Source organism: Oncorhynchus tshawytscha, linkage group LG08 (genome assembly GCF_018296145.1).
Source record: "Oncorhynchus tshawytscha isolate Ot180627B linkage group LG08, Otsh_v2.0, whole genome shotgun sequence".
Classification (NCBI taxonomy): Eukaryota; Metazoa; Chordata; class Actinopteri; order Salmoniformes; family Salmonidae; genus Oncorhynchus; species Oncorhynchus tshawytscha.
Window position 1 is genome coordinate 2,189,692 of NC_056436.1, and position 13,277 is coordinate 2,202,968.

At 41.9% G+C, this 13,277-nt stretch overlaps 1 protein-coding gene across 1 annotated transcript; it reads left to right on the top strand.

The window, feature by feature from the left end:
• Window positions 1-3,360: 3,360 nt before the first annotated feature.
• On the top strand, window positions 3,361-10,427 carry emx1 (empty spiracles homeobox 1). The gene is made up of 3 exons (XM_042325053.1): window positions 3,361-3,965; window positions 7,243-7,427; window positions 10,243-10,427. The coding sequence occupies exons 1-3, from the start codon at window positions 3,620-3,622 to the stop codon at window positions 10,408-10,410; spliced, it is 699 nt and encodes a 232-aa protein (XP_042180987.1). The 5' UTR covers window positions 3,361-3,619; the 3' UTR covers window positions 10,411-10,427.
• Window positions 10,428-13,277: the final 2,850 nt, after the last annotated feature.

Consider the following 13,277-nt stretch of genomic DNA (forward strand, 5'->3'; position numbering starts at 1 on the left):
GGGGTCTAAATGACACCAAAGGACTTAAGTCCGCATTGATAGAGAAACATTAAACAAATAATTTTGATTTGTTATCAGAACAAGTTGATTAACAAAGTCATCAAATATTTTAATAATTTTGACCCCAAATTTCTGCTTTATTATATTGATTCAATCAAATCAACTGTATTTACTTGTTCGATTCATTTAACTGCTGTACATAGTCCATCGGTAAATAGCCCACCCAATTGACCTACCTCATCCCCATACTGTTTTTATTTATTTACTTTTCTGCTCTTTTGCACACCAGTATATCATCCTGCACATGACCATCTGATCATTTTATCACTCCAGTGTTAATCTGCTAAAATTGTAATTATTCGCCTACCTCCTCATGCCTTTTGCACACAATGTGTATAGACTATTTTTCTTTATTTTTTTCTACTGTGTTATTGACTTGTTTATTGTTTACTCCATGTGTAACTCTGTGTCATCTGTTCACACTGCTATGCTTTATCTTGGCCAGGTCGCAGTTGTAAATGAGAACTTGTTCTCAACTAGCCTACCTGGTTAAATAAAGGTGAAAAAAAAACGATAGGCAGGCCCTATGTGTGTTTTTAAATGAATTTACCATGCAAAAAGACCCCTGTAAACCCATTTACCATGCAATAAGACCCCTGTAAACCCATTTACCATGCAATAAGACCCCTGTAAACCACTGTACCATGCAATAAGACCGCTGTAATCCCATTTACCATGCAATAAGACCCTTGTAAACCCATTTACCATGCAATAAGACCCTTGTAAACCCATTTACCATGCAGTAAGACCCCTGTAAACCAATGGCTGTGTTATAACCCCATGGCTGTGTTATAACCCAATGGCTGTGTTATAACCCCATGGCTGTGTTATAACCCAATGGCTGTGTTATAACCCCATGGCTGTGTTATAACCCCATGGCTGTGTTATAACCCCATGGCTGTGTTATAACCCCATGGCTGTGTTATAACCCAATGGCTGTGTTATAACCCCATGGCTGTGTTATAACCCCAAGCCTGTGTTATAACCCCATGGCTGTGTTATAACCCAATGGCTGTGTTATAACCCCATGGCTGTGTTATAACCCCATGGCTGTGTTATAACCCCATGGCTGTGTTATAACCCAATGGCTGTGTTATAACCCCAAGGCTGTGTTATAACCCCATGGCTGTGTTATAACCCCATGGCTGTGTTATAACCCCATGGCTGTGTTATAACCCCATGGCTGTGTTATAACCCCATGGCTGTGTTATAACCCCATGGCTGTGTTATAACCCCATGGCTGTGTTATAACCCAATGGCTGTGTTATAACCCCATGGCTGTGTTATAACCCCATGGCTGTGTTATAACCCCATGGCTGTGTTATAACCCCATGGCTGTGTTGTTTAAACCCAACGGCTGTGCTATAACCCAATGGCTGCGTTTAAGAGCCTTTAGCCTCTAAACAGCCAATCAACATGTTGTTCTACCGCATACTTCCATGGGTAATTATTTTCTAATGCTCCACTCTGAGCATTAGAGCATATTAGGGGGACAATTATTAACTTTCCAAAGTGAGTTAGAGTGCAACACGATGAAAGCCAAACACAAGCCATAGGCTACATAGGTCCTTGGAGGAATATATAATATATATATAATAGCCTACACTACAAAGTGCCCGCGAACTGACTTTTTATATTCTGTAATATTATGATTATTCATCATCAGAACGCTAATAAATTGTCAGGCTGTGCGCAGTGCGGGGTTCAACAGCTGTAGCAATAGACGGACATCCAGGACTTGTGACTACAGCTAACCGAGTCATAGACTACTGCAGTAGAGATGGATCACAGGTCTCCTCCAACCTCACGGGTGGAAATGTCTCCATGGAAACAACATTGATATAGTTAATATTATCAGCGGAGTGGTGATACAGGTTTAGAGAAGTCTAACCCACACTATAATGTGCCGTCGTGACTGAGAGTCTTTGTTCACCGGGGCATGAATCTCCTTCGACAAAAAAATCCAAAGTTAATTGAAGGCCTATTTTAATCTATCTGTGTCCTGGCATCCACAATAAATCGCCATCTGAAATTATATTAATTTATAACCCAACTATTCTGAAGGTATAACATCTTAGAAAGAACGGGGTTAACGCCAGTTCTATAAGGTACACGAGTTGTACATGCCAAGCAATAATGACAATAAAGGGTGTAACAATATATTTGTAAAACTTGTTTTTATTTTATTGTCTTATTCGCCTATTCGTTTTTGATCGTAAGAGGTTTCACAAGTACAAGTACTGCGGTTTTCCATAATATAATTATACATTATAACTATCAGCTATAGGCCTATGTCTATTAACTATGAAAATCCAAAACTAACAAAAAAATCTAATATTCCTATAGGATCGCTTTTAGCCCTAAATAACCTACTACTGTTATCTTTCTGATCGAGGTTAGAATTCACATTAGTAGGCTGTTAGGTCATGTTATTAACTGAAAGAGGGCTATTTAAAAGAGGTGCCATATTGCAAAGACTAATTATATTATAGGCCTAAGAGTCAGTATATATATATCTCTGCTATAAGGATGAGATTTCCAATTTCTGCTGATGAAGCCATTTAGTCAATCATTACGCTTCATTATCACGGGGTTGTGATATCCAAAATGAGTGTTAATTTAAACCAGTGGGTTGGACTTTGATTTTAAAACGCGTATTTCCTCTATAGTAAACTGAGAGGCTATCTAATATCACATAAACAAACAGCCATAGTAATTAGAAGTAATAACAACCTCATGAAAACGTCATTTTGACGGAGCTCTCTTCAGAAACCACAAGCGGTCTTGGCGCGGGGCACAGGCAGTGTTTCCAAGCGGTTTGGTCTGAGGAGACAGGAGGAAAAATAGAAACATCGGGATGGCGCACTGAAGTCACTCATGACCGGGAGGCTTTGACGTATTTTCCCATGAGCATATTATTGGTATTATAGGCTTCGCTTTAATGGAGAGAGAACTGTCATTGTCAACCTTGTAAACACTGATTTCATTTCAATGTGATAACAAATGTGTTCATGGATATTCAACCTGAATATTTGTGCTGGTGTTGTCTTTATACAATGAGCAAAATGTCACCCGATGAAGAAAAAAATCGACTATGGGTCACTATATTATTCTTTTTACATGAACCTATTGTTGTTTTTGAAGTTGCTGTACGTCATCTCCAACTCCAATCCTGCCTCTGTCCTAAATCCAGGCGCCAGGTAGTTGTGAGAACTCATTGGCAGGTGTACTCGTCCAATCAGCACCATTTAGTTTCAGCCCCGTTGCCCCTTGCCTGCACCACATCCCAGTCCTCTGGGTTCCAGAACGTTGACGCACACATTTCGCCTCATATTCTTCCTGACACGAAACGCAGCTCCGCGGATCAGGCGTCGCGTCACTAACTCAAAAGGTGCTCAAGGTTCCCGCTCAGAACATCGGTCCAGGGGGGCACTACCGTAGGTTAACCGTTGGTGCTCACTATGCCTTTTTGAAGGGGTACCATTGTGACTGGCTTAAAGAGTAAGTTACAAGATATATTCTGTTTTTTTTCTGGATCTCTATACGTGAAGTGAGGAAGATGTTTTCGTCCGCGGGTAAACGCTGTTTTACGATAGAATCCTTGGTGGCCAAAGAAAACCCTCTAACTACGGAAGATCCCATCCGACCGACGGCTTTGACTTATTCCAATCCCACTGACGCTTTCATGAACGGGTACCAGAGTCCCACCGGCAGGTCTCTGTATCAGAACCCGGAGCTGGTGTTCCCTGAGTCAGTCAACCACCCAGGGCTGACCATGAACCCCCACCAGCTAGGAGGGGGCCACCTACAACACCCTGCACACTTCTTTGGGACGCAACACCGAGACCCTCTTAACTTCTACCCATGGGTTTTACGGAACAGGTTCTTCGGACACAGATTTCAAGGTAAAATGATTGATTGATTGATTGTGTGTCTTGTTTTCTCAATCTCAATAGCCAATGTCAAGCAGCCCAATTTACAGGTTAATTAAAGAAAAATAATGCCTCTGGGTTGCTTGTGTTTTTAGAATAAAGGACTAAACTATGTGACCTACACTGCATGCGCTCAGAAATGTCCATTTCACAGATTAATGATTGACAACAATTAGGCTACGATAATGATGATGTTAATCATTCATTTTCATCTATGTTAAACATTATCAGTTAATATTTGTTTTTATTGCAATATTATTGACAACGAGGGATGGGCTTTATAGTTACCCTTGATTTTCAGCCGCAGGTGAACATAAACAAATAGTCAGTGGTGTAAAGTACTAAAGGTACAAATCTTTTAAATACTACTTCAGTCTTTTTTTGTTGTTGTTGGTATCTGTACTTTACTTTACAATGTATATGTGGACAACTTTTACTTTTACTTTATTACAGTCCTAAAGAAAATTGTAATAAAAAAAATTAATCATTTTTACATTTCCCTGACACCCAAAAGTACTCGTTACATTTGAAATGTTTAGCAGTACAGGACAATGGTCAAATTCACGCAGTTATCAAGAGAACATCTCGGGTCCTACTGCCTCTGATCTGGCGGAGCGGGTATTGGAGTGGGTATTGGAGTGGGTATTGGAGTGGGTATTGGAGCGGGTATTGGAGTGGGTATTGGAGTGGGTATTGGAGTGGGTATTGGAGTGGGTATTGGAGTGGGTATTGGAGTGGGTATTGGAGCGGGTATTGGAGCCTCTGGCTATCCGTAAATTAAAACAAAACAAGGAAATGGTGGCATCTGGTTTACTTAGTATATGGATTTTTAAATGATTTATACTTATTTATACTTTTATACTTTTGATACTTAAGTATATTTTAGCAATTACATTTACTTTAGATACTTAAGTATATTTAAAACCGAATCCTTTTAGATCTTAACTCAAGTAGTATTTTACTGAGTGACTGTCTCTTTTACTGGAGTCTATTTCTATTAAGGTATTTTAACTTTTTTACTCAAGTGGGACAATTGGGTACTTTTTCCACCACTGGAAATAAGTATCTATAGTGGATGTGAGATAGAGTGTACTTATCTACAACACGCTTTGGTAAAAAGGAAAACGTCAATGAGTTTTGAAAACAAAACATCTCAACGCAGAGTAGCACATGTTTTACCATTCCCATGAGGAGAAGACATGTCGATAAAAAAACGCAATAAACAACAACAACATTAAGTTGAGGAGAACGCACACTAAAATTCACCAAACCAAAAATGCACACTAAAATTCACCAAACCAAAAATGCACACTAAAATTCACCAAACCAGAAATGCACACCAAAATTCACCAAACCAAAAATGCACACTAAAATTCACCAAACCAAAAATGCACACCAAAATTCACCAAACCAAAAATTCACACTAAAATTCACCAAACCAAAAATGCACACTAAAATTCACCAAACCAGAAATGCACACCAAAATTCTTCAACATTGATAAGATAGCTCATGCTATTGCATGCTAAAATATCCATCTGCATTATAATTTTCATATCAGTGAACAAATTCCTTCGGTCTCTACAAAGTTAGTAGGTAAATCAGCTTATAGTTTCTATGCATCCCATCTTCCCTATCACTTCCAATTTTAGGGTATTTTAGGGTGCCTCTCCGGCAGCTGCAATTGTTTCATTGAGGACATATTTGCTGATTGTTTTCCATTAGTGTGTTTTTTATTAAACAATTTTATTTGTGTATATTTGTATTGTAATTTATTTTGTGAATTGTGTGCGTGCAGGGTTTCCTTGTGAAACAGACCTTTGTCTCAGTGGCACTCCCTGTTATAATAAAGGTAAACTAAATATATAGCACAGCAGGCTAACATGTTATATCACCTGTTATAATAACCTCTAAACTAAATATATAGCACAGCAGGCTAACATGTTATATCACCTGTTATAATAAAGGTAAACTAAATATATAGCACAGCAGGCTAACATGTTATATAACCTGTTATAATAACCTCTAAACTAAATATATAGCACAGCAGGCTAACATGTTATATCACCTGTTATAATAAAGGTAAACTAAATATATAGCACAGCAGGCTAACATGTTATATCACCTGTTATAATAAAGGTAAACTAAATATATAGCACAGCAGGCTAACATGTTATATCACCTGTTATAATAACCTCTAAACTAAATATATAGCACAGCAGGCTAACATGTTATATCACCTGTTATAATAAAGGTATACGTGAAGTCAATGATACAGATGATAAAATATGTAGGAATCTGTTTTCCTTTAGATCTGAAGTCCAGGTTAACGGAGTGCATCTAAAGTCCAAGTTAACGGAGTGCATCTAAAGTCCAAGTTAACGGAGTGCATCTGAAGTCCAGGTTAACGGAGTGCATAGCTAACCAGTCTATTTTCCCACGGCACCATGGCTGGTTTCCCCACACATCGGGCCACAGCCAAAGGAAATATTGTCTTTGTCACGCGGTTACTCCCACTGTGAATTTATCCCTAATCACACGAAACCACTATCTGAGTGAGTGGGCCGATCGTGCACAACGATTTTATTCCCAAATGTTCTCTCAAATTTGGAATTTTTATGCCAACTTTTTACTGCCAATTTATATGTCTCACATCACTTGTAAATGTTTTTGTCTCAACCGCTTTTTTAATACACACAGGGACCTATATGCACTACAGTCGATTAATCTAACATTTTACGAGAGGTTATATTTAGGCTAACTCTCCCTAATGTTCCTGTGTGACTTCATTTAATAGGTATGCTATACAATATAAGCTATTTGGACACATACGATCAAGTATTCTCAATATTTGAACACAGGTTTCATAGTGTTCTCAATTTAAAGAAGGCACATGACGTTGTTGAGTTAAACACTGACTCATATATATGTCTACACAGCGTCAATGTAGGCCTCCATTTAAACAGTAGACCCAGATTTCATATCGCAACAATTAAGTCTATAACATCTAGGTCTACTGTTTAAATTGAGGCCTACATTGACGCTGTATAGACATTACAACGCTGAATAGACTATACTTCAAACTACACCAAGAGTTTATAAACTCGCCTTTGAAACCAACAGGGCGTGTGCTGTTCTCTTCCACCTCACTGCACATCAAAACGCGCCTCGTGTTGCTCAGTGTGTTCACTGCTTCGATCTAAATCCCACTGTGATTTCCCTCTCCCTCTCTCTCCCTCTCTCTGCCCCCAGGAAATGATATTTCCCAAGATAGCATGCTCCTTCACGGCCCGTTCGCCCGGAAACCCAAGCGGATCCGCACCGCCTTCTCCCCGTCGCAGCTCCTGCGGCTTGAACGGGCGTTCGAGAAGAATCATTACGTAGTAGGAGCGGAGAGGAAACAGCTGGCCAACAGTCTGAGTCTGTCTGAAACACAGGTGAGATCTCTACCCAGTATAGATTTGTATTGAACACAGTTCGGGAATATATAAATCATTAGTAATACAGCCCAAACGCATTCTGCAAACTGCGTTAATAAATTGAGGGTTATGAAGCCTGCTTCTTCATCGAAATAAAATATCTTCAACAACATATATATATTTTTAATACAAGTTTGTAATAAGCCTTAATAACAAGCATATAAATCAGCAAATTATTCATATTTAGTTGTTATTAATAAATAAAACAATTTCAGTGTATTATGTATTAGTTCGATGGAGGGGTCCTTATTCCGTTATATTCCGTGAAATAAGCATTTTAAACCGGCTCCATGATTTAAAATATTATTGTAACTAAAATGTAATTGTTATTTTCATTAATATTCAATTGTAATTATTATTGACGTTGTATAAAAACTGTATTAGGCTATCCATTCGAATGTCTGGGAAACTTTCGCTCTTTCCTGCAGGTATAATTAGAACTATAGTTCACACAGAATCAATATCGACACATTTTTACGCTGGAATTACCTGTTAGCGAAAGACCTACGATAAGAAAACATCTGACTAGGCGATTGTAGAAATGTATTGTCAAGTTCACTGAGTCATCTAATAATCAGTTAAAAACAGGTCATGTGAGCTCCATTTCCAATAGGTTCTTATTGGAAAAATAGTTGATCTAGCCTGATGAACAAAACAATACGATATTCTTTAGGCAGAGCATAAAGCGCCAACATAACGTAGCCTACAGTGAAATAATGACACATATTAGTCAAATCCAAATGAATAACTCGACATTTTGATACAAACTCTTTCACTGCCCATGAAGAGTAGCGCTAATGGGGATCCATAATAAATACAAATACTCTCCTGCATTATTCTCGCTAGTTTTTCCAGGATACAATTTATTATTAAAACAATCTATGTACCTACTATAAAAAAAAGAAGGCCTCTATGACATTAAGTTGTTGAATGCAAATAATCGCGGGGGAAAAAAATCTTCAATAATGGTAAGGTATCGTCTGACTGTCAGCGACCTAACTTCCAGAGGATGTCACCGTGAAACGAATCGCCACCAGCATCATTAGGACTCTAATGAATTACAATAGGATACCCTTACCCTCTCCTTGGCAGCCTCGAAAGTTGCTTATAACGACAACTAATACATTAGAATGACATCATGACCAAACATCGTTATATCAATTGACTTGGTCACCTTGGTGTTGATATGCAAATTAAAATATGCAGCGAACAGTTTTTGGTGTTGAGTGTAGCTATTCAACCAGTTTTCTTTTCTAGCGCTATTTTTTTTTCAAATAGTAGCTATTTATGAAGATTTTACTTGTAATGATCATGATATGGTTGTTTAACACATTAAATGCATATTTTGTGGGGCAAATTTCACGACAAAAACAATAGTGAAACATAGCATCCACGGAGAGACCTTCTTCTCCAATGGTTTTGTTGTTGTTGAGAAGTTGAAGAGGAGAGAGGACTGAGAGGAGTATGCAATTGGGTTCTTCCCAGAATAGAGGAGCCTAGAGAACCCATCCAATAAAATGAAATATATGTCCTTAATTAGATAGATGTCTCTAATGTCCCTGTCTTCCTCCCCAGGTGAAGGTGTGGTCCAGAATATAGATGTCTCTAATGTCCCTGTCTTCCTCCCCAGGTGAAGGTGTGGTCCAGAATATAGATGTCTCTAATGTCCCTGCCTTCCTCCCCAGGTGAAGGTGTGGTCCAGAATATAGATGTCTCTAATGTCCCCGTCTTCCTCCCCAGGTGAAGGTGTGGTCCAGAATATAGATGTCTCTAATGTCCCCGTCTTCCTCCCCAGGTGAAGGTGTGGTCCAGAATATAGATGTGTCTAATGTCCCCGTCTTCCTCCCCAGGTGAAGGTGTGGTCCAGAATATAGATGTCTCTAATGTGTCTTCCTCCCCAGGTGAAGGTGTGGTCCAGAATATAGATGTCTCTAATGTCCCCGTCTTCCTCCCCAGGTGAAGGTGTGGTCCAGAATATAGATGTCTCTAATGTCCCCGTCTTCCTCCCCAGGTGAAGGTGTGGTCCAGAATATAGATGTCTCTAATGTCCCCGTCTTCCTCCCCAGGTGAAGGTGTGGTCCAGAATATAGATGTCTCTAATGTCCCCGTCTTCCTCCCCAGGTGAAGCTGTGGTCCAGAATATAGATGTCTCTAATGTCCCCGTCTTCCTCCCCAGGTGAAGGTGTGGTCCAGAATATAGATGTCTCTAATGTCCCCGTCTTCCTCCCCAGGTGAAGGTGTGGTCCAGAATATAGATGTCTCTAATGTCCCCGTCTTCCTCCCCAGGTGAAGGTGTGGTCCAGAATATAGATGTCTCTAATGTCCCCGTCTTCCTCCCCAGGTGAAGCTGTGGTCCAGAATATAGATGTCTCTAATGTCCCCGTCTTCCTCCCCAGGTGAAGGTGTGGTCCAGAATATAGATGTCTCTAATGTCCCCGTCTTCCTCCCCAGGTGAAGGTGTGGTCCAGAATATAGATGTCTCTAATGTCCCCGTCTTCCTCCCCAGGTGAAGGTGTGGTCCAGAATATAGATGTCTCTGGTCTTCCTCCCCAGGTGAAGGTGTGGTCCAGAATATAGATGTCTCTAATGTCCCCGTCTTCCTCCCCAGGTGAAGGTGTGGTCCAGAATATAGATGTCTCTAATGTCCCCGTCTTCCTCCCCAGGTGAAGGTGTGGTCCAGAATATAGATGTCTCTAATGTCCCCGTCTTCCTCCCCAGGTGAAGGTGTGGTCCAGAATATAGATGTCTCTAATGTCCCCGTCTTCCTCCCCAGGTGAAGGTGTGGTTCCAGAACAGGAGGACTAAATACAAGAGACAGAAGCTGGAGGAGGAGGGGCCTGACTGTCATCAGAAGAAGAAAGGAAACCACCACATCAACAGATGGAGGCTTGCCACCAAGCAGGGCAGCTCAGAGGACATTGATGTCACCTCTGAGGACTGAGAATACCCCCCCCGACTCCCCCCACTCCCACTTATGTCTCTTTCCTCCTCCTCCCCTGGCCCCCTCCCCCTGGCCCCCTACTCCCATGGCCTCCTACACCCTTCTACCCTCCTCCTCCTCTGGCCCCCTCCTCCCCTGGCCCCCTGCTCCCATGGCCTCCTACACCCTTCTACCCTCCTACCCCCCCACACATTCCCTGGCCTCCTACACCCGTCTACCCTCCTACTCCCCTGGCCCCCCCCCCACCCCCCCCACATTCCCTGGCCTCCTACACCCTCATACCCTTCTACTCCCCATACCCTGTGTCCCTTTTCTGAGGACCAAAGTCAAGACCCTATTTATTATGTCAAGTTATGAAGTATAATGACATGTTACAAGGAGAAAAATACCCCCCCAAAGGACTAAAAGTATTTGATAAGTTTCTTCAACAACAGCAAGAGAGGAGTGTTTTGAGTCGACGGTCGGTGATGCAGAGAAAAAACAGATTTTATGACACTTGACTTGTATCGGTGGTGTTCCATCTTGCATCATATACGGCTTCTCTGATCTCATAATGTCTCATCTATCTAATGCTCTTTGGTGCATGTGACTTGCAGCAGCCGGAGCTGAGAAAGGTTTTTGTTTGTGTTGTTATTGTGACATAATGTAAAGGCTATTATTACATCATAGGTCATTCACACTAAAGGCTGCTTCTGTTCTGCATTTTGAGGAAACATATACAAACATATACAATTCTAAGATCATTTTTTCTTCAGTTTCATAACCGGGCCACGGTTCAGTTGTTGAACGTTGCAGATAGAAATGCCATGAACAGAACCGACATGTTTGTTCTACAGAGCATATTTCTATGTGAACGTTCCTGCTGAACTCGTCTCTGGTGTGCGTACAACACAGGTATCCACACGTTCACTACTCACTGTCGGTGGACTGCAGTATGGATGAGGATTAAGGTCATCAGGACTCAATGCTGGCTGGGGTAGAATAGGATCAATCTAATGGTAGACTCTTGTCATTACTGGAATGTTTACCGACAGACATATTGACATCAATTTAAATATCAAACATATAAAAATGTAACAATAAAATGTAACAATAAATAAAGATGTTTTAGAAACAAGAACATAAAAAACGAATTAAGAGTTTGTCTGGTGAACATGATTTCTGAGCTATGCTAGCTTGCTCATAGTCTCCTAATGGTCTTGTGAATGACCAGGTAAGGCAGGTCAGAAAGATAAGGCAGGTCAGAAAGGTATGGCAGGTAGGCAGGTAAGAAAGTTAAGGCAGGTAAGGCAGGTAAGGCAGGTAAGGAGGTAAGGCAGGTAAGGCAGGTAAGGAGGTAAGGCAGGGATGGAAGATAACGCATGTAGGCAGGTAAGGCAGGTATGGCAGATAAGGCAGGTAAGGCAGATAAAGCAGGTAAGGCAGGGATGGCATGTAAGCAGGTAAGGCAGGTAAGCAGGTAAGGCAGGTAAGGCAGGTAAGGCAGATAACGCATGTAGGCAGGTAAGGCAGGTATGGCAGATAAGGCATGTAGGCAGGTAAGGCAGATAAGGCAGGTAAGGCAGATAAGGCAGGTAAGAAGGTAAGGCAGGTATGGCAGGTATGGCAGATAAGGCAGGTAAGCAGGTAAGGCAGGTAAGCAGGTAAGGCAGGTATGGCAGATAACGCATGTAGGCAGGTAAGGCAGGTAAGGCAGGTAAGCAGGTAAGGCAGGTATGGCAGATAAGGCATGTAGGCAGGTAAGGCAGGTATGGCAGATTAGGCAGGTAAGGCAGGTATGGCAGATAAGGCATGTAGGCAGGTAAGGCAGGTATGGCAGATAAGGCATGTAGGCAGGTAAGGCAGGTAAGGCAGATAAGGCAGGTAAGGCAGGTAAGGCAGATAAGGCAGGTATGGCAGATAAGGCATTTAGGCAGGAAAGGCAGATAAGGCAGGTAAGGCAGGTATGGCAGATAAGGCATTTAGGCAGGTAAGGCAGATAAGGCAGGTAAGGAGGTAAGGCAGGTATGGAAGATAAGGCAGGTAAGGAGGTAAGGCAGGTATGGAAGATAAGGCAGATATGGCAGATAAGGCAGGTAAGGAGGTAAGGCAGGTATGGCAGATAAGGCAGGTAAGGCAGATAAGGCAGGTATGGCAGGTATGGCAGGTATGGCAGATAACGCATGTAGGCAGGTAAGGCAGGTTTGGCAGATAAGGCAGGTATGGCAGATAAGGCATGTAGGCAGGTAAGGCAGGTATGGCAGATAAGGCAGTTATGGCAGGTAAGGCAGGTATGGCAGATAAGGCATGTAGGCAGATAAGGCATGTAGCCAGGTATGGCAGGCATGGCAGATAAGGCATGTAGGCAGGTAAGGCAGGAATGGCAGATAAGACATGTCGGCAGGTAAGGCAGGTATGGCAGATAAGGCATGTAGGCAGGTAAGGCAGATAAGGCAGGTAAGGCAGGTAAGGAGGTAAGGCAGGTATGGCAGATAAGACATGTATGCAGGTCAGGCAAGTTAGGCAGTTCAGGCAGGTAAGGCAGGTAAGGCAGGTATGGCAGATAAGGCATGTAGGCAGGTAAGGCAAGTTAGGCAGGTCAGGCAGGTAAGGCAGGTAAGCAGGTAAGGCAGGTATGGCAGATAAGGCAGGTATGGCAGGTATGGCAGATAAGGCAGGTATGGCAGGTATGGCAGGTATGGCAGGTATGGCAGATAAGGCATGTAGGCAGGTAAGGCAAGTTAGGCAGGTCAGGCAGGTAAGGCAGGTAACGCATGTAGGCAGGTCAGGCAGGTATGGCAGGTATGGCAGATAAGGCAGGTATGGCAGATAAGGCAGATAAGGCAGGTATGGCAGATAAGGCAGATATGGCAGATAAGGCAGGTATG

Coding starts and splice junctions, on each gene's coding strand:
- emx1 (XM_042325053.1), top strand. CDS start 3,620: ATGTTTTCGTCCGCGGGTAAACGCTGTTTTACGATAGAATCCTTGGTG. Junction 3,966..7,242: donor CTTCGGACACAGATTTCAAG/GTAAAATGATTG, acceptor CTCTGCCCCCAG/GAAATGATATTTCCCAAGAT. Junction 7,428..10,242: donor TGAGTCTGTCTGAAACACAG/GTGAGATCTCTA, acceptor CTTCCTCCCCAG/GTGAAGGTGTGGTTCCAGAA.